The following is a 22,230-nucleotide window of genomic DNA, read 5'->3' on the forward strand; positions in this document are numbered from 1 at the left end:
ACAATTTAAGTATCAATGATGTGGCTCTAGGGAGGTAACACCCAAAGTGACATGGTGTTTTGGTGGACTGGCTCTCTTGAATCAGCTCAGAGCTGGTGAAATCATCTGGTTGTCACAGGTTTTGACTTCTCAGTCGTAGATTGTGGGTAGCAAAATATACATAGTGGAAGTGAGAGGGTTGCTACAGGCCTTATCCTAGGATGTGAGGCTCTGGGATATGGAGTGTTGCCATACCGTGGTCATGGGAAATGTTTAGCTCCTGAGTCCATGCTTTGTTTCAGTCTCAGGGACTGCAGAGTGGGTCCAGAGGACGTGACCAGGCTGTGCCAGATACTGGCTCAATGTCCACAGCTGACAGAAATTGAGTAAGTGTTCTGCACTCGGCAACCCTGTCTTCTCTGTCTGTCTGTCTCCCCAGCCCGCAGATACAGGGTCGTTATTCAGGTTAGCAGCTAGTGTAAACTGGCTTTCCTCTCACCACAGCCTCCTAGAAATGCCTGCAAAACTTCACCCAGATGGTTAGATAAACCCACACCTTCTACTGTCCTCTCTGTTTCAGACAGAGGAAGTCTGCCATGTCTGTTTATAAACACCCCAGAACACATACGTGTTCTCATAGTCTTCCTCAATCATGTGGCTAGGCACAAGTGTTGTCATCTACTCCTTGAGACCCTGGCTTGCAGTGTAGGCAGAGCAAGAGGACCTGGCCCACGAGCCATGAACTGAACTCTGAAAGAACTGGTCACTCCAGGCAGGAACTGGGTGCCAAAAAAATTAGAATACTGGTCAGAACAAAAAATGAGTAATAACAAATAAAAATAACGTAATACCCATATTGCATGCACAAAACAAATCTGCATCATCTTACAAATTTACAGTAATGGAAAAGTAAGACTCTTAAAACTGGAGTGTTAATTGCCTATAGGATGTAGAGAAACACAGAGATCCACCTATAAGGTGGATCTTGCCCAACTTTCAGGGCATTTCTAGGCATGTCCTTTTTCAGAATTTGCCCTTAACACCCCCATGAACATCTGCGTGTGCATGTCCATCTAGATTTTATAGAAATACTTATAGATTGTCCCGGTTTGTCTTGGAATTTGTTTCCTTCCATGTTTTACAGTCTGTCTGGAAATTCATTGAGTGACCAGAGCATTGAGAGATTACTGAGCTTCCTGCCATACCTCTGTCACCTGACGCTACTGAGGTACTGTTTGGGGTCCCTGCTTCGACTGCTGCCATGAAATGTTGGTTTGGAAAGTGCTAATGCCACAGCATATTTTAGGAACATTAAGCAGTAATTGTAGACTAACTAGCTAGGCAGAGAAAATGCAGAAACTCTTTCACACCCATTCCTGTCTTGTTTCTAGAACCAAAGCAGCTCTGAACCTTTTTCCTTTAATGATGTAAAGAGGGGAAGAGAAAAGGACAGGAGGAGAAATGCCCACCCTAGGCACAGCATCCCAGATGATCCTCACTTAGCAGGTCCCATGGAGCATCTGTAACAGATGTAGGACGTGTTGGTTGACAGACAGTGACAGCACATCACCCGTTTGTGTGGTCAGCATCTCGCAGCTCTGCCCTGCAGGGTTCTGGCACCCTGCCACACTTGACACCAAAAGTGTTTCCTGGCAGTATATCAGCCATCTAGGCTGGGAATTTAGGCTAGAGAGATGCTGTCAGGGCTAGGGCACTCCCACCATGTAGACAAAAAGCCCAGAAGGAGCTTGGCCATCTTTTACAAGATGTTGTAGCATGGAGGAGCTGCAGTATCTCGAGAAGCTGAATTTGCTCACTGAGGAGCTTGCTTCCAGCATGCAGTATCTCTAGTCCAGTAGCCCTGAAGAGGAGTTGTTAGTGTAAACCCTTGGTCTCTACTCTCTTTTTAGTCAAAGGAGACTAAAGGAGACTTTCCTTTAGTTAAAAGAACACTAGGTGCCAGTGCTCAAAACTTCAGAACTTGCTCACTGATCCTGAGTTAAATAAGGTGGCTCAAGCCTTTTGCATCTCAAAGTAAAGAGTGGGAAAATTGGGCTGTATGTATCCTCTTGGGAGCTGATTTTGTTCTTCTTTCTTTCCGCTCCTTTTCAGCATTAGGAATAACACGTTTTCCCCGTGTTGCACTGTCTTACTCATCAACTCCATCAACCTCTGTGAGCGGATCAGAATGGTAGAAGTCAGGTAAGACACTCAGAGCCCAGCAGCTCAGCTTTAAAGGGACCACAGAGCTTGTCATCTTTGAAAAGTGTTGCTGAAGAACTGTCTTCTGTGTTTGCTGCAGGTCAAATGAAAATGCTTTTTTGCATTTAGGAGCAAGCATGCGAAGCCAAAAGACATCCTGCAGGTACTGGCATAAGCACTTAATTATAATTCACTTGTTTTGTTTAGGTTTGAAATGCTAGTGCAGGTAGCTAAATCTCCTCTTGTATGAAGAACTCATGGGCTGGTAGTCAAAGAGCTTGGGCAAGTAGCTGAAGCTTTGGGGCTCAATTTATCTGCCTAAGAGCAACTCTGTACCATTTGGATGCATCGGGATGACAGAGGCAGGCCTGTGCCTTTCTTGAGTGGCCACCATGATCATTTTGAGTAGCACCAAATTTTACTGCACAATTGAATTGAGCGCTAGCCACCAGATTTTCCAAATATGTGCCTCAAATTCTGGGTGATAATCTCCATATGAGCATCAGTGTGATGTGTATGTGGTACGTGTCTGCAGCCTCTCTGGGAGTGATGGTTGCTGGGTGCCCGTGTAAAGAAGACTGTAACGTGTCTCCAGTTAGGCACCAAGGAGACGGCAAAAAATGTGAAAAGTGTTTCCCACTTACAACATGGGGTTTGTCATTACTAACCTCAGAGAGGTGTCGTGAGGAGTATCAAACACTGGCACAGCTGAGGGCATTCATCTCAGGGAATGCTGCACAGAGACCAGTCTGAAAATGCAGCTGCTGCTGGGCAGCTCTCACTGCTCAGGCTGAGCCTGGTTGTTGGCTGTGTTGTAACTCTCTTGCTGTCTCATTCGCAGGCTGACGGGCTGTGCCATCGGTCAAGGGCAGATCGATGAGCTCTGCAGAGTCTTGGAGCGGCACGGGTGGCTGGCCGAAGTAGAGTAAGTGGGGCTTGGGTTGTTACCATGACCTCGAACAGGAATCGCTGAGGGAGCGCTGGGTTGGCATGGTTCAGCATTGCCTGGGGTTTCCCAGCCTGTCTGTGTGTGTATGTGTGCTCATTCAGACTATTCAGAAAGAAAATTGATGAGTAATTATACAGGTCTTTTACATATATTAAGCTGGTGGGACAACTTCCTTGGGATTTTCACTCTGTGGCTGTTTTGAGGCATTTGTTGCTTCATCTGAGCTCTGCTCTGAGCTTGTGTTCAGAGCTCTTCATTTGAGCTTGCTCTGGAGTTTATTTATGCACGAGGTAGCTTTGTAGGGCAGCAGTTTGTTTTAGACAGACCTTTAACGGCTGAGCTGGGATTTAAGCCCAGGAAGCTTGGCTTTTTCCTTCAAAGCTTTTCAGAGGAGCATTGCTGCTGTAAAGGCGGAGTCTTGGTTGTCCATCTTGTTCTTTTGCCTTTCAGTCTCTCCAGGAATCAGCTGGGAGATGAAGGCCTGAAGTGCCTCTTGGACCACTTGCACCAAGCGCCTGTTACCTGTTCCCTCAAGTAAGAAAACACAGTGTGAATATGAGGGGCCCCAGCAGAAAGGTGTTCATGCGATCCCTCCTGAAGCTGTTTGTCATGCTTCTTGCCCACTCCTGCCTTAGGAGGTCAGGTCTGAGTGAGCCATGAGCACAGCTCAAGACCTCCAGGCCAGGGCAGCTCAGGGTCTGATCCAAAACCTGCTGAAGTAAGTAAAAGTCTTTCTATTAGCATCAGCAGCAGATAACGAGGCCCAGAGTGGGCTAGTGTGACAGAAGTTGACCCAGTCCCCTGAGTTTTCAGTTCATCAGTTTTCCGTGGACATTGTCCTCTTTGAATAACTCACGGCCCGTAGGTGCTGTGAGCTTAGCTGTGCTCTACACCAGCCTCTCCCCCTCCAGCTGCTTCAGCAGAGGCAAGCTGGAAATCGGCTGTATCACCCAAATCATCAGTGCCGTGTCTTAGAGGGGTTTGGTGCATTTAGCACAGCTGAAGGGGTCTAGCACCCCACAAACTGTTCTACCTTCGGTGCCAACTTGAATTTCGCCTCTGTGGCTGAGGAGCCTCGGGAAGACCCCAACTCTTAACACCTTCCTTCTCTTCTGGGCAGTCTCAGCCATAATAGGATTTCTCAGGATGGAGTTCTGCATCTCATAAGTGTGTTTGCCACATCTGGAAATACTGCTGAAGTTGAAATCAGGTATGTGTTTCTCCTCACTAATTTCTGATTCTTCCCTGCATGTTTTCCCCTTAATTATCAAAAGTTTGTGACCTTCAGGTAATAATGACAAGAACCATGTTTTCAACTACCTTTATGTACAAGTGCATGCAAAGCTTTTGTTTATGTCCGTTTCTACTGGCCAAACATAGCTGCCAAGGAGGAAGCTAGCAGAACTGTTACTCCACAGGGCCAACTAATTTTTGTGTATAAAGACACAAGTATTCAGCTGTACTAATTGTTGTCATGTATGTATCTGTCTGTAAATCAACCTCTTCAGGGCAGGAGTCAGCATTTGCTCTGTAAAAATGTGGTCCCTAATTCACTTCAGTATGTTGAGATTTCAGCATGAGTCTGTTGAAAGCACTTTCCAATGTTCTTCACTTGGATTTGCATCTTTGTCTCCTTTCCTCTCTGGCAAAAATAGCCCGTGTATCTGGGCTTGTTGCACTGGCATGAACTGCTTTTTCTCACGGCTTGAAGCCACAAGGCTGGGCCATGCTGCATATCTGCCCTCATCAGTGTTTATGTTCATGCAGACCAGTTGGTCTGTCATGAACCAAATTTAACCAGGGTCACTTGAATTCATTCCTGCAGTTCAGTGTGGGTGCTGAATTTTTTGACTGGGCTATTTTAAAGCAGATCAGTCTCCTGTTTTAGCTCTCTCCAGAGCTTGGCAGAGAGTGCAGGGACAGGAGGAGGCAGAGAAAAGCAGGTCAGATCAGGATTGCTTCTCCAACCACCAGTGCTGCCTTATGCCAATTTAGTGCTAGTGAAACCTTTCTGAAGCATTTCCCTGCGCTGGTTTACTGTAGGGAGAGGTGAGCTGGGCCAGGTACCTCTGTCACTGTTGTGCTGCGTTGCTTTGTGCAGTTTGATGTACTGTTAAATTCTCATCACTGAGAAAAAAAAGTTATTTTCCCTCCAAATCTTACACTCACGTATCTTTTCTGTGCAGTTTGTGCTCCAAAGCAACTTTAATCATCAAGTTGACAAGCAGAGATGACCCGAGAAAGATTTTGAGGTAATAGTGCAGATTTATTTTTGGTGATTTCTTTGACAAAGGTGGTGTTCTTTTTCTAGGGACAAGGCAGACAAAACCTCCTGTAGCCCCTAGCTTCTGGTTTGGTGATATTTTACACTAAGAGGTGATACATTTCCTTTGTTTCACCTTCTGAGAAGAGCTTTCTCACGTCACTGAGGATCACACATCCCTTTCTATCACTGCTCCCTCATTGACTGTTCCTCACCTAGGAACGTGTAGGTGTGCCTACAGTCCCTGTTACAGGGCAGGGTGCTACAAAAAGCTGCCCTGTTGGCATACATGTACGCTGTATCAGAACATTGCAACAGATGCTTTTAAAGTGTTGCCACAATCTCTTTTGGAAGCCCTGGAAGGCATTTAAGGTTTTGGTGCCATCCTTTCTCTGTGTGATACCTGAGATTTCTGAGTCAGAAAGCCTGAACTGTTTGTAAGGAACTAAGACTGCTCTCTTTTGCTTCCTTTCAGACTCACAGAGTGCAACTTTCAGCCAGAGCACTTGGAAAAGTTGTGCTTGCTCCTGGAAAAGTGCGCTGGTCTGACAGAGTACATGTGAGTTAATGGCTGCTCGGACCCATTTGGGTGGGCTCGTTTGTAAGCTTTTCATTACAATAGCCTTTGGTTCTAGATCCTCAAATAACAACATGACAGTCCAAGCTGCAGAAAGACTTTTGCGTTCACTGAGGAAAAATCTGGGTCCTCTGAAAATCAGGTACTGTGCTGTTTTAGATATTGATCTGAGGCTGGTCTGATCATCTAAGGTCTTCTCTGATCAAAACCAGAAGTGAACTGTGCTTATTCCAAAGATAGGTAGCGTAGGTACCTAGATAGGTAGAGAAATTCCCATGGGTGACTCTTAAGTTCAATATACTCTAAGTATTTTGGCTTTATCTCCTTGATTCATACTAAGCATCAGGTAAAACTGTGCTGTCTCTAGACCTCTACCTGCCTTACAAAGAAGGTTGTTAATTCTGGTGAACACATTCCTACTGTGTTCTCACCAGAGGTCTCACCAGAGCATCTCACAGTTCACCTGGGTAACGAATTCTTCACTTCCCCCCTGTGTTAGAGCACAAGGGCCAGGCTCCCTCTCATTGCTGTCAGTGGTAGGCAGGCAGGAAGTTGATGTCTGTGTCCTCCTCTGCAGGGGAGCTGGGTTACTTCTCTGTTTGTTCCCAGTTTGCATCCTGTTTCCTATCTAGACATTACTCTGATGAGCAAAGCAGCCTTTTGTGTATATTAGAGTGCTGAGCACTCAGCTGACAGAGGCAGAGGTGGATCTGTGCATGTGAATAAAGCAGAGTGGCCTATATTCTGCTTTGCAGCATAGAAGAGCCATGGGTATTTAAAGAAAGTGTCATGAACCTTCTTGAGCTGGCTGTCCAGGCCTGCGGAAACGTTACTGAGATCACGTAAGTAACACCTCAAGTTCTGGTATCTATTAGATAATTTCTTTTATCCTGATACTTTTAAGGAAATGGGATTGAAGCCAGCACTTTAACTTGCTCTTCTTTTCTTTATTCTCTGTCTCTAGTGCATTTGTAAACCATTAGCCAACTTGAAGCCAGTTTGGCCCAAATGTCTGGCAGGTAGAAGTGCTTACAACGTTTGTGGTCACACAGCTTAGAAGGTTTAGTGGAAAGGAGACTGTGTTCCTGGTCTCCCTTGGGAGAGAGGGTGCCCAGATTAGGCTAGCTTTGAAACTAGTTTAAACACTGAAAAACTCTTCAGAGATGGGTGTTAGCATTAATGCACCAGCATTGTCCTGTCCCATCTAGTCCTCCTGATTTTTCTTCTGGAAAATAGCATTTGCTCTCCCTCAAGAGTTCACAGGCTTATGTTCTCCAATGTCTATCTTTCCAGAATATGTAAAGACAAAACCCTCTTCCAATTAGGTGTAAGTTTCCCACACTGCCTGGAGAAGGTGGAATCAGTCGTTAGCAGGTGAGAAAGTGACTATTTGTCATTATTTTCTGCTCGTTCTGTAACTCACCATGAGATGAAAAATATTTTCAGAGTGTCTGAGACTCTGGTCTCCGTGGGTTCAGTCTCAGCGGGCCTCTGTGCCAACATGTGAAAGAAACTGTAATCACGTGCATGTGTCTTTTAGGCCACCCTCCTTCAGGCCCATGCTGGACCTGCACGAGGTAAAAAAAGTCTACCTACATTTCCCACAGGACCAGGAGCACTCAGGAAACTTTGAAGACTTAAGATATGCTGGCTTCTGCACGAATGTATAGGGAGAGAACAGCATTAGTGTCTTCTCCCCTTTGTGTAGCTGAAGAAGGTGGCAGCTGGGGAGGGGCTGTGTTTCTCTACACTGGACTGTGGTGTAGATGGGACATAGCAGGAGAGCTCAGGGAGGGCACTTGCAAAGCTCTGATCTGTTCCTAAGCCTGGCCCTAAGGGCCACCTGATGCTGCAGTGGGCGTCTGCTGATTGTTACTGACAGTTGCGTTGTGTGTTTGTATCCTGCAGATTGAACCTGGACAAGCCAGAAATCAAACATACTTGCTTCTACCAAAGGGTTCTTGAAAAATGTGCTCAGCTTCAGGAACTGAGGTGAGTTGCCAGGCATTGTAGAGGATTTTTTTGGGAAGGGAGTAGATTGTCCTTGTGTGTGCAGGAGAGCACACAGCAGGGCAGGGGAGAGGCCAGTGCAAGGTCCTAGTCCCTGCCCTCTGGGTTCCCTGCTTAAGAGTGTTTGGATGGAAAATAAGAAAGACCCACAGACCTAGTGGCTTCCTGGGGTATCCTTTGAAGGCATCTAAATCATAAAATAACGGAGACCCTCTGCCCAGTTAACCTGTACTCGCTTATCGTGGCTGGGAGTTCCCATGGGACCTTGCCAAGTATTGATGTCGTGATGCTTCTTCAGTGTCCCAGCACCACTGTGCTTTAGTTGTGTGGACTTGGCACAGACCTTCCATCATCAGTAGACATAGCCCAGATCTATTGTTCTGTTCTTGCAGATGGTCTCATGTTGAGCTCCACAATGATGAAGCAGAAACACTAGTCAGGATTTTCCTACTTCTTCCAGAGCTGAAGAAGTTCGGGTATGTCCCCAGCTATGGTCTTTTCCACATCTTTATCGTTTGCTCAACCTTGTGCCTTGCCCTGATCCTCTCTAAAATGCTTTGTCTGGAATATGGCCATGATCTATGTGATCTCTCCTGAGCTGTGTCTTGACTGCAAACTGAACAGCTCTCTACAGTTTGTGCTAAAGGTGGTTATAAGGGGCACCATGTGCATCTCTTGAGGTTCTTTCCTCTCACCTTTTTTGAAGTGAAATCAGTTTGAGAGTGAGACCTTGGCTTGATAAGTTTATACCACCTTACTGTGTAAAAGAGCTTTTTCTGGTATGAGTAGCATTCAGTCCTTTTCACAGCCTTCTTCAGCTGCCTGTAGGTGAGAGGTAGGCTTATAAAGGGCATCTCTGCCCAGTGAAATGCTGAGGGTTGAGACTGTGCTGTTTGGTACATGTACATCATGTGAACATCTCTGAACTACCTAGTCCTTGTAGTCCTGTACACGGGAGGTGTGGACATCCCTATGAACTCCCTGGTCCCTGATGTCTGTGCTGGCTGGAGTTTGGGATGGGGCAGTTTGCCTGTTGGTGAAGAAGTAAATTCCTCTTTCTCAGTGTGCTGAGACCTGACCTTCTTATTTGATCCTTGCTGTTTTGCAGGCTGACCTCCAGCAGTATTATGCCAAGTGGAATTGATTACTTGATCACAGGCTTACAGAACTGCCAGGCCATTGAAGAGCTCAAGTGAGTGTGTTGTTATCTATCCAGATAGATATCTGGATATCTATCCAGGCTATCCAGAGCCTACCAGGTCTTTCTAGAAGCTTTAGTTAAACTGCAGCCTCTTTTCTGTCTGTACTGTAGACAGATGTAGTTTTCCTGATGGCTGGAGGACTTCAGACAGGGAAGAAGAACAATTCCTTTCTATTTGCCATGAACAATGAGTGAGAGAGACAGAGATCAGTACTCTGCGGCAGGGAATGTCCAGTGAAGAAATCAAGTGTTTTGGTAGCTGGTTTTTGCATGGATCATGTCCCACTGGGCGGGCAGTGTTTCCTGTGCAGCAATCCCAGAGCCAGCATTTCACTCCTGGAGGATTGATCTGGTGTCCTGCACACAGAGGTGGTTTCTAGGCACCTACATGTCAGACATCCTTCAGTTACAAAGTGCCACTGGGCCGTGTATGTTGCTGTTGTGAGAACTTTGCCATCTTGTGGTCACAGTGGCACGTTGCTCCATGAGGGGCTGGGTTCTTGCTCCAGACATTTGGGTTTCTCTTGGTATTTTATTAGAATCCAAACATGTCCAGTAGAATGGCATTAGAGAACAAAATTGAAAACTATTCACAGTGACTAGAATACCCTCCCACTTCTCTTCCACCCTTTTTGTGCTCTCCTCTGCTCTGAGTGCTCACATGACTGCCTGTGGGTACTTAGTTGTTCCTGCGTTACTTCATCTTTCAGCCTGGGCTCCATGAAACTCAGCAGTGCTGCCATTCCTAAACTTGTGCTGGGACTTCGTGAAATGCCATCTCTGAAAAGGCTTATGTAAGTGTGTGACTGCAGCTTGCCTCTAGCCCAGCTTCTGATACTGAATAACGAGCTTAATGTCCATTTTCCTGGGCATGTTGTTTCCAGCTTGAACCATAACAGTATTGGTAATGATGGCTGCTCCACACTGGCAGAAGCCTTGAAGAATATGCACTACATGGAGGAAATCGAGTAAGTTTATCCTTTCTTGCAGTCTCTTATCAGCAGAGAGGTGACCACTAGTGCCAACATTTGGAGAGACCCAGATGTGCTTATGTACGATGTTGTAACAAAAGCAGGGAGGTTGCAAAATGCTCATGTATGAGGTACCTTGGGCTAGAGGAAATCAGAGCTTGGTGTTCAGAAGAGGAGAATTTGGTCTAACCCCACTTTGCTGCAGTCACGTAGAAAATGGATTAAAGAGCCTCTGGATTTAAATCTTCTCTGGAATCCCTGGGATCCAGGACAGAGCCAGAGGCCCCCTTCTCTCCTGGGAGAGCCTTGGACTCTCCCTGCTTTGAAAAGATCTGAACCTAGAGCCAACCCCAGGCTTGCTCTGTTTTTTCCCTCTCTCTCTAGCCAGATGCTGTCCATTCTCCACTGTAGTAGTTTGGAAAATAATAACCACCTGTTGGCTGTCTTCCTATTCTGGCTGAAGTGATTTCCCACCCACTAACAAGATCCAGTGATTTTAGTTGTTCTTTGCAATTTTTTTTAATGCCTCATTAACAGCTATTAGTCTTTCATGAGATAGTTGACACAAGCAGCTCTTTGATGCTGCTGCCAAGGTCAGAGGTGTCATGCAGCAGATGGGAGACATTAAATAAGATCTCATACTTTGCCTGGCGCTTAGCATTTTCCTTTACAACACAGCCTGTCTTGTCTTCTTTAAAGTTTAAGCCACAACAAGATCGGAGATCCAGGCCTGATAAATCTAGCTGCTGTCCTGCTGAAAATGCAAAACCTGAAGAGAATTGAGTGAGTCCCCTTTTTTTGTTTGCAGTCATTTTGGTTATGGCCACAGTTGGTGGGGAAGCCTGTGTGGGAGGCCCCGTGCCACCTTCATTTATACAGTGTTCCACTTGGCAGCGTTTTCAATGTCATTGAAGACCTGATACAAAATCTACCAAACCAAAGGAAAGCATTCTCTCTCCTGCCCTCCCCATGTACAGCTGGGTCTGGCAGTAACTTTTTCTGCCAGTGCAGAGACTCTCTGAGGGTGAAGGTTACGGCCATGTCCTCGTGCATCACCCCCAGAGACCGTGGTGGGCACTTGCCAGCCTTTGCTAGCTGTTTGAACAGAGAGATCCCTGGCTCGGTGTGTCCTGGAAAGTAAATCTGCAAGCTTGTGGGGAATCATACAAATCTCATATATCCACGCAGCACCTTTCCTTGGGCTATGTGGGGTTCCCAGTGTGGTGGCCCCCATTGTTGTTATACTGCTTTCTTTTGCTAGTGGATGTCGAGGTGAAATTGAGAATTTGTCAAAGCGAGGTCACAGTCTCTAGACAAGGCTCTCTCCCAGAGTCATGGATTCAAACTGTCCCTCCTCCAAGGGAACAGAAATTAGAGCATCCAGGCTGTTTGTTAGGCCCAGATCTGGGGTATGCCTTGTAATTTTTTGAAATTAAAAACCTGGAAATGACTTGAACAAGAAAAGGAAATTCCCAGTTCTGTCTGGGAGAGTCAAAACTGCTCTTTCCCCCCCAGTACCTGCAGGGGCAGTAGTGACTCGGTACTTGACAAAAACACACTACAAATCCCCAGGCCATTTTCCAGAGATCTGTGTCTCTGAACACAGCGCTGTAGCCCCGCATAGCCCATTGTTGCAGTGACCCAAGTCTCCCATCACACCAGGCAAACAGTGCAATATCTTAAGCTGGTACATTCCGGTTCTTGTTCGGTCACTGAGAGTATTTCATGCTTATTTTAGCCTTTCAGGGAACAGTCCTAGTCCTGCTGGATGGGAAAAGCTGATGGAAGCTCTTGCCTATTGCAAGTGCATTGAGGAGTTACTGTAAGTGTGTCATTTCCAATGTCCCTTCACGAAGCTGGGCAAAAATCAAGGCAAAGAAATGAACTGTAATCTGTCTCCAGTAAAGCCAAAATAATTTTTACCACCGATTCTTATCAGAGCAGGGTAAAAACTCATAGCTACACGGGATAGGAATGTGTGGTGCTGGGTGTGGGAGGTTTGGGGATTACTTGTTCACTGCAATCTCTTGGAGATTCCCAAGAACCATACAGACTGCATCAGTGGGGAAGAGATGAGCCTGTGGTTTAATAGCCAGTGTCACAGGCATATGGGCTGTGCAGAGTCTGTGTTGCCTAAGAAATCAGCATGAATCTATATGGCTGCAAAAATGGAGGGAAGATGACAGATAGAGGCTTTACTCAGATGTATTATCTGTCATTCCACTGCAGACCAGTTTATAGAACAAATGTGCCCCTGACATGTTAAAGAAATAATAAAAAAAAAACCAAATCAGAAAAAGTTATTTCTGTTACAGTTAAAATGCTGGAGTTATTCATATTAACCTTCAGCTTACAGCATACTGGGCTAAGGGTACGTATTAAAGTGCAATTTTGATGTAATTCCAGCTCAGGACAACCTAGTTGGGAAGGGAGATCACTGTGCTTCTGAGAAGTGCAAGTCAATTTTAGTTCCTTTTAAACTCCTGCTGCAGGGTTACAAAACATCGTTGTTCTTTCCTCCCACTCCCAGTGTCCTTTGAATCACGGACATTAGCTCCTTTCAGCATAGTCCCATGCACATGTGGGTGAGGAATGAGGGTCACAGACACGTGTGGGTGACACACAGGTGAGGAATGAGGCTCTGTAGTTCACTGTCAGTTACATTTCATTTCTGCTTCTTCCAGACTATCGAGGAATGGTTTTGGAGACAGGACAGCAGTGAAACTTGCCCTCTGTCTGCCCCACATGACCAGCCTGAAGATCCTGTGGTAAGTGTCAGCCTCTGCCCCAGGAGAGCTGGATATCCTGGGAATATGTGGGATGGTTGAAAGAAGGCATGGGAAAAGGCAGAGACTGCAGTGGTGCACTGATCTCTTGTTTAGACGATATTTTAAGTGTCTCAGGGTTGAAAAACCCTCCACAATTACCTTGCTGCATCAAGTCACATCAGCTATTCTTGCAAAATCTCTTGCAGTGTTAACTTTAGAGATGAACCAGGCATTGTATATACAGTAAAATAACCCTTAAAATTGGTTTTGAGTATGTTATCTTTTAATGCCTCTGGCTGCCCTCTTGTTCTGATGTAATGGACCTTTTGTGGTCCCTCACTGTTTTGTGCAGGCACCTCTGAGTGGTTTTTCCCCCTGAACTTAATGATGTTATATTTTTAAACCTTTTATGGGAGTCTTTCCAGACCTCTAACATGTAGGACTTTCTTGTACTGTTTTACAGTAGCAAAGCAAGAAATTGGTGATCTAGAAGAGCTCATGGGGCTCATTTAGTGTAGTGATGTGCTTTTTACCCTGTGTCTAAGGTATCCTCAAAAGATATCTTAGAAGAGGAATCCCAGTGGTGGGAGACTTCAGTCTTCTGCCTAGGTTCTTGTCTTCACTGGAAAGGTGGTGGGAAATCTGCAGACACGAGGTCCCGTCCACTCTTTGTTCTTAAGACCATTCCTGACTCATCTCAAACTGATCCCATGTGCACAGAGCTGGAGACAGACTCCTGGTGGTACTAGGCAGCTTTTGCTTTTGCAGTGACCGGCTGACTGTGCTCCTTTGTCGTGAGCACGGGCAAATCCACTGAACCTGCATGTCCTCAGCTCAGGTGTCACTGACAGCAGCAGGAGCCACATGACATGCTAGCCACATCGCTGCCTCACACTATTGCCTCCCTGTTTTCCAGGCCCCTTTGTTAAGACTAATCTAAAGGATCCCAGGTTATTACCAGCTCTGGGTGCTGGTTCAAAAGATGTAGCAGTTACCTTCTTGGCAAGTTAAATATGAACTTTTGTTACAGCTTTATTCTAAAATAATCTTCCAATGCTTATGTTTCTTTTGTTAGCTTGCAGAACAATAACATTGGGCCAGCAGGAGGGATGAAGCTGGCCAGAGCCCTGGTGGTGTGTGGGCTGCTAGAAGAGATAAGGTAGGCCATGGCAGGTGCACTTGGGATGGCGCCAAATGTATGGACTAGTTTCACTCTGCGGGTGGGAATCATTTAGCTTGAAGGCCTGAGGCTGTCACGTAGCTCTTCCCATGCTCGGGGTGACTCCGCAGAGGGCAATCTTTCCACCCATTCCATTCTAGACCTTTTCTCAGGATGAGAGGAGGCACTCTCTGGAGGTCACTGCAGTGCACTGCGTGCGGGGCAGCTTAGATCACTTTAGGTGTTAAACCTTGTCTGCCAGTGCTGTTTGCCAGGCTTTGTGTAGCCACATGCCTTTGAACTACTGTATGCAGTAACCTGGGGAGCAGTAGAATTTCTAAATAAAGAACTGAAAGAATGGAGGTGATGCGAGTTAACTCCTCCTGCTGCATCCTTGATGTCACCATTCTTTGTTAGGTGCATACTGTTAAATAACAAGCTGAATTAGGTAATTTTAGGTGTGATACGTTAGAGCAGGGGAGGTGTTGCTATGGCTGGTAGATGAGAACAGAGCAGCACACCCTGGTAAAGACTGGAAGGCAGTGACTGCTGCCCTCAAGGTCTTTGAGTGCCACATCTTCTTCCCACTCTCCCTTACTGTCACTTCCTCTCAAGTCACACCAGTCATTAACTCCAGTATAACTTCTTATTTCCAGTTTCACATACAACACATGATGTGCTGCAGGTCTGTCCATCTTTGCCATTGGTATAACCCCAAGTTGCCTGCAAGCAATTCGCTGCTGAGTGGACTTATGTTGTGAGTTAGAGCAGGGCTGTCATTCCCATTTTACCAAACCCTGAGTTGCCCTGTGCCAATCTGGCTTGTCCCTGCTGTCTAGAGCCCTTACTCAGTCTGGGTACTAGTTATTGACTTGCTGATTCACACAGTTGGTGGTGGCTTTTCTCTGACTACCTGCTTTTTCTGCAGCCACTCAAAGCTTCTTCATTACTCTTACAGTTTATCAGAAAATGATCTTGGGGAAGGAAGTATCCATGCCCTATCTGAGGGGCTGCCGTGCTTTGAACGCCTCCGGAAGATCGAGTGAGTACCAGGGCACTGAAGGCTGCCAGGGCAGAGTGTGGCTGGCTGATGCCAACACAGTGCCCTCTGTTTTTTCTCTCCCCACTGCTTCAGCTTGAAACTCTGTGGAATCACTGATGATGCTTCAAAAGCACTTTCTCACGGCTTCCGACAATGCCCTTCCATGGAGGAGATAATGTGAGTGTGGTGAGAATGGGTGGAGAGATCCTTCAACATACAGGTCACTCTCATTTTAATGTCTTCTCCTATTTTCAACTGCAGTGCACTTCTGATCCTGCTAAATACTTATTGGTACTTACCACTAAGTACTTTTTAGTGATAAATTTGCTAGTAATTTACTAATTGGCTAAATTCACTGCTAAAAATTTCCTGGTATAACTAGCAACTTATAGGAAGCCGAATGTGAAGAGCTGAGCAGAATATGAAGGGAAACACTCATCTTCAAACTCTGCCCATTATCCCTGGTCATCTGCTTTGTGAGGCAGGACACATTCCCCATCTTGTTCTCCATGGGCCAAGTGTTTCCTCCATTTTTTTACAAGATGGCCACAGTTGTTTCTCAGAGCAGAAGCAGGAGCTTCTCTGTACAATTGCAGAGGCTGAATTGAGAGCTCGAAGCACAGTGAATTCAGCCTGTAGATGAACAGGGTGTACCACCAGCTGCAGTCTCGCTCTCCACACTGGAAAAATAGGGGTTGCTCTGACGTGTGGATGTTTAACATGTTTTCAATAAACAGCATAGGTGGGCTGACTACATTCTGTTGTGTTCACCTGCCCAAAAGAACCTCAGCGAGGAGCCTGCTGGCAACCTGCTCCAGCTTAGGTCTTTTTAAAAGCAATTTGCCCCCTTGCACTAGAGGGACCTTAAATTTAATTCTAGTACACAGGATCCCATGGGGTCAGCAGCAGTCTCACCAATCCTGAACTACCTGTAGCTTTAATGAAGACTAACACTGCTTGGGGTGCTGGCAGGGTACAGACCTCCCTGGCTGAGATCATTCCTCGATCAGGATACAGAGCTGCAAGACCTAGGCTCTCTATCATCTCTGCTGTGGTGACACTTGATCATCATGCCACTCTTATGTGCTTCAGTTCTGCAAAATGGGTGGTTTGAGTAAAATGATGCATGGGTCATAAGTCCACCAGGCTTTCCTCTCTCTCACACAGAAGGTATTTGGGTGGAGATAACTGATATCTTTGGACTCGGAGCATTAGGTCAAAGCCAGGATTTTATTGTCAGACCCAGGAGAGGTCTGGTAATGATCCAGTGGAGTAGTGGGATGGCTAAAGCAATATTCAGTGCATAGGTGTGTCGCTTGCAGCATGGCACTAAGACTAGCTGACCATGTGGTTAGTTACTACTCCTGCATTACTAACAGGCAGGCAAATTCTTCTTTAATACTAGTGTTAGGCAGGGTCTTGTCAGTGGAGGCACATGTGAGTTCTGTCATTGGGAAATCTGAGTGACATGGACAGCAATACGCTGATACCCATGATATCCCAGAACAGGCCATGAACCTGTTTGCTGGAAGGTCCCAATTCTTGAGCTGGATCCTATCCTGCATTTCTTTTTTTGACTCTTACATGCCATACAGAAATTCTGGAGTTCCCCAGACTTGGGTAGAGGAATGGCTCTGTGGGGTGGCCCCAGGATCATTCAGCTGAGTGAAGGACTGGCTGGTGCCATGCTAGATTTCTGTGTTCCAGGTGAGAGGGAAGTGGCCAGGCTGTTCAGCCAGTGACAAATAAAGGATCTGAAAAATTTTCTCACTGCTAACGCATCGGAAAGTGAAAAACCTAGCCTTTCAAGAGCCCTGTGAGCTATCCTTTGAAAGAGCTCAAAATCAAAAGGCAGCTTTAAGAGCAGGTCTGAGAGGTGCCTTAGCTGCTGCAATAGTTTAACGCCATCAACACAAGGAGAAGTTGTCCTGGGGTAAAGCTGTGTATGCTCAGCAGTTGTTTCCATCTTTTGCCTCTCATTCCCTGGGCCTGCAGGACTCTGGAGATAACCATGGTCCTCAGGCTCTGTGGTGACACTTCCTGGTGTCTTACTGTACATGAAACTATGTGGTGAAACTGAGGAAATGCCTCAAAATTAAGTGTGTAAATCAGGGGAATGTTTACCTGCCATGATAAGAGGGTGATAAGCTCTTGTGAACAGGCTGAGGGGGTTGTATCACAGCACTGCTGCTGTTCCCCTTGTGTTCATCGACTGACTCACAGCTGGGATTTCTTGTCTGTCTTAGACTGTCTTGGAATGCCCTTGGTGACGGAGGAGCCCAAGAGTTGGCCAGTGCTCTCCCGGGAATGGAAAAGCTGAAGATGTTAGAGTGAGTACAGCCCTGAGAGCAACCCCAGGAAGAAGACTTGTTTTTCTGTTGTTGAGCCTTCAACCACAGCACTTCCAGAAGGGGAATGGACATTAGGAACGACAGGCTTTTGCAGTTCAAATTCTTGCTTAGCATTCTTGCTGCATGCGCTGAGGGCCAGCCTTGCTTGGGTGATACACAGCACAGAGAGGCATTTTTGATTTAAGGTGTTCGCAGTGTAGGTATCTAAGCAGAAGCTGGTCTGTGCAGGCCTCCTGTTTGAGTTAGGGAAGACAAACTGGTGTTTCTAGGCCATGAGTCATATCACCTAATGACCTCAGGTGAGCTGCTTACTGCATGCTTTTACTTCTCTTCAGTGCCTGGGACGGTCTAGATGGGTGCTGTGCTCAGAGCGCTTTCCTTTGTGGAAGCCTGCAGCAAGGGGTGCTGGGCCACAGGAGCTCACTGGAAGCTCCAGTGCAGCTCCTGTGCTGGAACTGCAGCACAACCATCAGCTGGGGTCGATGTCACCAGTTTATGTGCTGGCCTGGTGGCATCACAACCCAGCGCTATTCCATGGGAGGGACTGTCAGCTGCTCAAGAACTGCTCATGGAGCTTTCCTCCCTTTAGTCCTTTGGAATACATGGTGTGTGTCTTCCATCTCTCAGCTGTATGAAAATATTAGTCTTTGGGTAATAGAGTCAGGAACTGAGTTTTGTTTGTCTTGGGCAGGGAAACTACATAGTAGAGCCCGGCTGTTTTACAGGTACAAGCAGGAAGGTTGTGTCTGAGGCAGGAGGAGTTGTTACTAGCATTTTTTGGCACCACGTTTGCAGTGAGATCTGTTGGAGTGCTCCAAGGGCAAAAGATCTGCTTAAAAGTCCTGTTGCTAGAAGGACTTCGTAAGGAGCAGTGCACACACACTTCTTGCATAAAACAGGGCCACAGTGTTAAAGATGAGGCTGATGTAAGTTGTGTGGCATTGCTGTGCTTGTGCAAAAGTGTAGCTCTTCTGGGACAGGAGGAGCCAGTGATTATTCAGCTGTTTTCCACTCTTGATTCATTTTGGGATTTTAAAATTCTCTTTTTATTTCTAAAACAGTCTGGAGAAAAATCACATTGGTGCCTGTGGAGCCACAAGGCTTGCAGAGGAACTTGCCAAGTGCCTGGAAATTCAATTCATAAGGTGAGCAGGTACCACAGAGCTGGGTGTCGGCTCAGCAAGGGGAAGTCAGGGTGACCAGCCTGCTGCCCTGGGTTAGCTGGCATGCAATAGGGTATTGCAGGGGATGCAGATGCAAGCCAAGTAAGCTGAGGGTTTTCTAGGCAGCTCCACCCCCTTGGAAAGTCCTGGGAAAAATGGACTGAAAAGCTTACTGGCTTTCAATAAGGTAAAAATGAAGAGCCAGTTGTGCAATGTCCCCATCAGGAAGTTTGCTGCATTTTTTCCTGTAAGTTTTCTTTCTCCCATTACATCTGATTTAACTTCTGAGATACATTCCTGCCCTGTCCCACTCTGTCCTGGGATCTGTATCTTGCAGATACTTGGACACCTGATTTTTCCCACTGTTTGTCATTGCTTCTCCAAACCCTGTGTATCAAACTCCACTAGAAACCTCTTGTAGCAGAGACCCACTCATTTGAAAAGTCACACTTCTGAGAGCCTCTCTGATAACTTTCTGTTAATACAGGTCCCAGAGCCAAGCATATGCTCCTACCTGAGCTGTCTCTTTGGCCCAAAACAGGCTCTGCCTTCCCCAATAGTGAGAGCATCCCAAGAGCAACCACTGGGGAGTGTTTCTGGTCCTGGCTGGAGCTTGGGGCCCCTGTGTGCTTGCTCAGATTGGTGGGCACAGCACAGCACACAGTCCCTTTGACTCCTCGGGGCATTCTGCTTTGCATGGTAGAAGCCCAGCATGGGCAGCTTTGGGGTAGACTCCACCAAATGAGGTAGATGAAGAAGGGCAGCTCACATAAATCAGGTTGCTTGTGTGTAACTCAATTCTTCCTCCGCTTTCTGAGATCCTAGTGGCCTGAGGGCCTGAGGACTTTCCAAAGCCTTAATCCCTCTTCCAAGCTAGATAAGTGAGTCCATCTCAGCCAGCAGGCAGCTGCTGGGTTGCTGCTGTCTTGCTGCCCAGCCTGCTTTGATGAAAACACAAAGCTGCCTCTTCTACTGTCTTCGGCATGCCACCTCCTCGCTCGCCGTACTTAGTCCCACAGTAACACGTTTGCTGTCGTTGTAGGCTGTGGGACAATCCAGTGCCCAAGGGCCTCGCTGAGAATTTGACAAGCCAAGACCCAAGACTCTGTTTCTCCTTCTACTAGCAAAGAAGAGCCCTTGCCTCACTAGGAATTGCTCTTCGTCTCCCACTGCCCGCAAAAATTGCACTGAAAAACCCAGAAGAGCAAAGTTCCTACAATTAAAAACTGTAAATATTAGGTCTTCCTTTGTTGCACTGAACCAAGTGTGCACTGAACTTAGTGGTGTTTTGTTTCTTGTGAACTTTTATTGTACAGAAAAGCAGAAGACTGTAAAGAATTGCTGCTGAGCAGGCAGTGTTGTGGGTGTAAAAAGATTGAAATTCTGCAAGAGCATGAGATGCATCTGCTCAGGCATTCAGAAAGCCAACAGAGTATTTAATTATCTCTAATCAAGATTACAACACCTACAGGGTGTTCTAATAAAAGAATGTACATCCTCCAGGAGAGGATGTAAAATTATTTACAAAATTGTAATCTCTTGACCCTGTTATAAATGCACTCAAGCAGGCTGTTTGAAAATTGTGTATAACTGTGTGTGAAATGCCTCTATGATTTTTATGCAAAAAATGGTAATATGTGGTTTTGTTTGCTTCATAGCAGGCCCATTTTCATATAGAATTGCCTCAGTTTCCTAGTAGAAACTTCAGGACTTTTGAAATTTCAAATCGTTGCCCCAAAATGATCAGTATTTATACTATGATAACATGGAAAGGCTGATATCACCATAAATTTCAGTGGCAAACCTTACTGAGGTTGTAAAACATGTAAAAAATATTTATGAAAACTGTGACTATTCTGTGTGAGAGGATGTGCACTACTGACTATTTTCACGTGGGGTTTTGTAGACCTTTGTGGGGCTTTTAGAAGACTCGATTGCACTAATTCAAGGTGAAGGGAAGGGTCAGTTAGCTTGAAACGTTGAGCACGTGATGGATCCTTCAAGCCTGTACTATCCCCTGAATGCCAAAGCCTCCATGTCGCTGCATGGTTGGACCTGTGGGAACTGGAGAGAGAAGATCCCAAACACCGAGTTTGCTGCTTAGCAGAGGAGACGGACTACAGCTGCCCCTTGCACGTGTGGAGCGACAGCTTGAGCTGCAGGAGTGTGGCCACGTTGTTCTCGTTATTTATTAACTTGTGTTAGAATGTTTTCCTTATGTGTTCGTGCTGTTAATATTTAATCCGTGTGGTGGATTTATTTATGGAATTTTGTTTACAGCAGTGTTTGCCTGGGGAGATGTAACTGATCTGATTTGGGCAGGGCAGGCATTTGTAATGAGATGGAAATGCTGGTCCAGCAAACCTTCGGGGGGGGACGTGAACAGCTGGTGCCTGTTATTCCTGGAGGAGCCACTGCCCTTATTTAAAGAGCATCATTAGACTCTGTGAGATACTGACACTGCGTAGAGGTGGGACACGTTTTGCAGAGACTGTACTCTGAAAAGGGTTTAAAAACAAGAACAAAGAAAAAAAGGCAGTGAAATTGCTTATCAGGCCATAATTCAATGAAATAATCAAATACCTGAGATTCAAACACTGGAATTTAGGAAAAGCTTCACCAAATGTGGCTTTTTCATCCTGTATTTTCAGATCTAGTTTGCAGATGCAAATCTCCCCAGCGCCCATCAGAGGAGTGTGGCACAGAAGGCAGCGTGATCACGTACTGAAGGGTGTCTCGGTGCTGTTAGCTCTTCCCAGCTTTCAAGATGAGTGTGCTTGTCAGGTGGGCTCTGCTCAGACCCCAGGCTCCCAGGGCTTCTTTGGGAAATACAAGGGGTTGGACAGAGTTTGCATTAACAGTCCATTTCGGTCCAGGCTGTGTGCTGAAAGTTCATTTTTTCCTGCATTTGAAACGTCATTTTAGTAGGACTAAGCACCACGTGTGATAAATAACAGAGGAAGAGTAGTCCCCATCCCTGGAGGGGTTGAAGAGTCGGGTTGACCCAGCGCTGAGGAATCTGGTGGAGTTGAGAACGGTCAGGGTGAGGTTCATGGTTGGGCTGGAGGAGCTTCAAGGGCTTTTCCAACCGAGATGAGTCTGTGATTCTGTGAAGAAGGAAAGTACTGGGATTGGACTTTTTAATGCACTTTGTGATGGCCGTTTTGTCATCTTCGATAGCAACCACAGCCAGAGCCTTTGGCTGTTACCACAGGCCCATGTACTGGGGAAAAGCAGACGTATCACTGTCAACCTTTGTTTGACAAATCTTGATCAAGCTTTGGTCAGCTCCATTGTATTGTCTCCTGATGCATTTGAATTTGTTCAGGTGTTGCAGTATTTATTCCTCTTTTACTGGTGTGAAACTTGCCTTCCTGTTTATTGTTTTTCATCCTTTTTTGTTGGGGAAAAAGTGTGCTTTAACTGAATAAATAAGAACGCTGCTTTGAGGAGTGCTTGACTGTTGAAGTCAATTTTGTTTTCTGGGTCTTGGGCGCTAACCCTATGGGTAGAGCAGCCACTCTAGAGAGATCTCTTGGGTTTGGATCACATCACTGGATTGTTTCCCTTGCAATGAAATGCACTATTTAAAAAT

General features: G+C 46.1%; 1 protein-coding gene across 5 annotated transcripts in view; it reads left to right on the forward strand.

Annotated features, from left to right (window-relative positions):
• The window catches only part of NLRC5 (NLR family CARD domain containing 5), a 52,997-nt gene extending 30,910 nt beyond the window's left edge, over positions 1-22,087 (forward strand). For 3 of the 5 annotated variants that reach the window (XM_074881148.1, XM_074881152.1, XM_074881149.1), the window contains 26 exons: positions 282-365; positions 1,124-1,207; positions 2,092-2,181; positions 2,282-2,344; positions 3,023-3,106; positions 3,581-3,664; positions 4,251-4,340; positions 5,317-5,382; positions 5,869-5,952; positions 6,029-6,112; positions 6,726-6,812; positions 7,264-7,344; positions 7,879-7,962; positions 8,373-8,456; positions 9,089-9,172; positions 9,892-9,975; positions 10,066-10,149; positions 10,852-10,935; positions 11,891-11,974; positions 12,837-12,920; positions 13,996-14,079; positions 15,038-15,121; positions 15,215-15,298; positions 17,368-17,451; positions 18,534-18,617; positions 19,678-22,087. In XM_074881148.1, the coding sequence (XP_074737249.1) occupies positions 282-365; positions 1,124-1,207; positions 2,092-2,181; positions 2,282-2,344; positions 3,023-3,106; positions 3,581-3,664; positions 4,251-4,340; positions 5,317-5,382; positions 5,869-5,952; positions 6,029-6,112; positions 6,726-6,812; positions 7,264-7,344; positions 7,879-7,962; positions 8,373-8,456; positions 9,089-9,172; positions 9,892-9,975; positions 10,066-10,149; positions 10,852-10,935; positions 11,891-11,974; positions 12,837-12,920; positions 13,996-14,079; positions 15,038-15,121; positions 15,215-15,298; positions 17,368-17,451; positions 18,534-18,617; positions 19,678-19,759 (2,155 nt within the window). In that variant the 3' untranslated portion in view covers positions 19,760-22,087. The remainder of the gene's footprint in view (positions 1-281; positions 366-1,123; positions 1,208-2,091; positions 2,182-2,281; positions 2,345-3,022; positions 3,107-3,580; positions 3,665-4,250; positions 4,341-5,316; positions 5,383-5,868; positions 5,953-6,028; positions 6,113-6,725; positions 6,813-7,263; positions 7,345-7,878; positions 7,963-8,372; positions 8,457-9,088; positions 9,173-9,891; positions 9,976-10,065; positions 10,150-10,851; positions 10,936-11,890; positions 11,975-12,836; positions 12,921-13,995; positions 14,080-15,037; positions 15,122-15,214; positions 15,299-17,367; positions 17,452-18,533; positions 18,618-19,677) is intronic. The other 2 variants (XM_074881151.1, XM_074881150.1) reach the window with 2 other exon arrangements.
• The last annotated feature ends 143 nt before the right edge of the window (positions 22,088-22,230 follow it).

Source organism: Strix uralensis, chromosome 12 (assembly GCF_047716275.1).
Source record: "Strix uralensis isolate ZFMK-TIS-50842 chromosome 12, bStrUra1, whole genome shotgun sequence".
Classification (NCBI taxonomy): Eukaryota; Metazoa; Chordata; class Aves; order Strigiformes; family Strigidae; genus Strix; species Strix uralensis.